General features: G+C 51.6%; 1 protein-coding gene across 1 annotated transcript; it reads left to right on the plus strand.

Moving 5' to 3' along the window:
• Positions 1–423: 423 nt before the first annotated feature.
• LOC149808615 (protein trichome birefringence-like 24) lies at positions 424–1,599 on the plus strand. The gene has a single exon (XM_089995228.1). It carries the CDS (start codon positions 424–426, stop codon positions 1,597–1,599), a length of 1,176 nt encoding a protein of 391 aa, XP_089851354.1.
• The last annotated feature ends 767 nt before the right edge of the window (positions 1,600–2,366 follow it).

A 2,366-nucleotide genomic window follows, 5' to 3' on the forward strand; every position in this document is an offset into this window, starting at 1 on the left:
TGGTTGACACGACCCATCCTGTGTAAGCTGCACTGCACAGAGCGTCAGGTAAATTTCTGTGCACATGCTCACGTTCGCCACATGACAAGTGCGGCACGCAGTGTATGTGTGGGTGGGTTTGTATGGTGTAAGATGCATGACTCGGCATCCACCTGACGGTGACACCTAGCACAGTGTGTGTCACAGTGGCACCCATGGTACAGCCACACTTCATGATCCAAACTGTCACAAGAGTTCCATGAGGGACGATCCCCATTGTTGAAGCTGTTGTCAGGGTATGTGTACTCAGTCGCCTTACCTTCGTTCCCTTCTTTCCACAGCAATTCTGAAGGGCACGAGTTGAAAGCAAAGAATGGAAACGATGCTTTATATCATTATAGAATTCAAATACGCGATATAGAGCTTTAGTGCGTATTGGCTGGTATGCGGGCTTCCTTCTCTTCCACGCATGGGCATGTGCAGCAGTGTCGTGATGCAGAGACGTGCGTCAAATGGCCAACATACAAAAAGTGGAAAGTGCCTGGAAGCTGGAGCTACGCAAAACATTTCAATGCGACCTATGATTTGTCTCGCACCGAGTTTGACAGAAAGTTCTATACGCCAGAGCGCATACTCAAAGTGGAGCAATGGAAGTGGACATCAACAAACCTCTTATACGATGCTGGGGATGACGAGTATATAGAAAAGTGTTCAAAGAAGTTTTTGCAAATACAAGGGAAGCACATCCTGTTTTTTGGTGACTCCACTACTGACAGGACGATAAAGGCGTTAGCGCATGCTTACGAGGAGGTGTATCATGAGAACCCATACATAAACAGGATCACTCATGCTGTCCCAGGGACAAACCTGACAGTCATGGAGTGTCCATATCCTCATGTAAACGCCACGGTGTTTTACTATTCGTCAGCTTTTTTGACCCATCCGGGGCTGGACAGCTTCCGAGGGGCTACAAAGATGTGGGCACAACGACTGCCCTCGAAAGGGCCACCCACACAAAATAATCAACACAATGGCCCCTTCAATTACGACAAGGTCTACAAAGGTTCCGAAGAGGAGTGTCCAAACTGCCAGGTGCTGCTCGGAGTGATCGAAGCGCACAAGATCGATGTCGTGGTGGTGAATGGGGGTGCCTGGTTCAACACCAAAAAGCTCAAGAGGCTACATCCCCAAACAGCGTTTGAGATTGCATTGACAGCATTCTGGAACTGGGCAGCGAGCACGCAAGCCAAAGTAATCTGGTACTGGCGGACAACAAACACGGGGCACTTCTCACACGGCAGGTGCACTCAAGAAGCGCCACAAACAAGGCCCACCATCGATCGGGACCTGAGCGAGCACAACAAAAATCTGAACAAGGCATCGATCAGAATCCTTCGGCCGCATCTGGAGCACATGCACCTCAGACTGCTGGATGCTGGCAACGTGATGTACCATCGAAGTGATGCGCACTGTGGGTACCGAACCTCTCGGATGAAGGTCAACTATTACGACTGCTTGCATTACTGTTGGCCTGGCCCATGGCGCTGGATTAACTACATTTTCTTGAAGAGCCTCACATGCGACGGCACATGCGACTTCTGCCAGAAATACTCCCCCTGATATTCACAGCGTGTTACGCATGCTCACACCCATGTTGTCATTCCCCCATGTGGTAGTGCTGTAAACGCAATATATCATCATCCCCCAGTGCAACTGCATTATGCATGCCTTTGGGCATGTGCTTGTGTTCTTAATGCCAACGTAGTACACTTGCATGCCACTGCTGTGTACTTTCTGACATTGAGTGATGTGATAAAGCATCAGTGCCGATAAAAACTTTGCCTGCTGACCAGTTGCATGGGACTTGTTTTCAAGATGCTGTGATGTAAGCTGAGGACGACAAGGAAACAGCGCATTCTGAGTCGCTGCCTGTTTCTCCAATCAGTGTGTCGATTCAGAGGGCAGCGGATTGCTCGGGGGCCTTGTGGCAACATCCATGCTATGTGAAATCGTGACATGTCATAAAGCACTGTACAGCACTCGCATACCTGTGCGGCCTCGACGGTGCCTGGTGTAGCCTTGGTGCGCTTTTTGCGAGCCTGCATGTTGCGTGGCAACGCAGTGACGAGGGCTGCCTTGAGGGCGTCATCGCTTGCGAGCGCAACAGCGGCAGGGGTTTTGAAGCCGCCCTGAAACAAGGCGCGGGCCCGCGTGGGCCCCAGGCCCTCCATCTCCAGCAGTGGTTGCAGCTCGGGCCTGGCCCCAGCTGCCAGCCTCTGGGACAATGCGCCGAAGAGGGTCTCCAGCTGCCACCAACCTGTTGTTTGGCACATCAACGCGGCCATAGCTGCGTGCATCGCGACATCTCGCTGCTTCTCCTGAAGCTC

Source organism: Nuphar pumila, unplaced genomic scaffold (assembly GCF_984573655.1).
Source record: "Nuphar pumila unplaced genomic scaffold, dmNupPumi1.hap1.1 HAP1_SCAFFOLD_2623, whole genome shotgun sequence".
NCBI classification, from domain to species: domain Eukaryota; kingdom Viridiplantae; phylum Streptophyta; class Magnoliopsida; order Nymphaeales; family Nymphaeaceae; genus Nuphar; species Nuphar pumila.

Excerpts from the sequence above, each read along its gene's own strand:
- LOC149808615 (XM_089995228.1), top strand. The coding sequence starts at position 424 with ATGCGGGCTTCCTTCTCTTCCACGCATGGGCATGTGCAGCAGTGTCGT.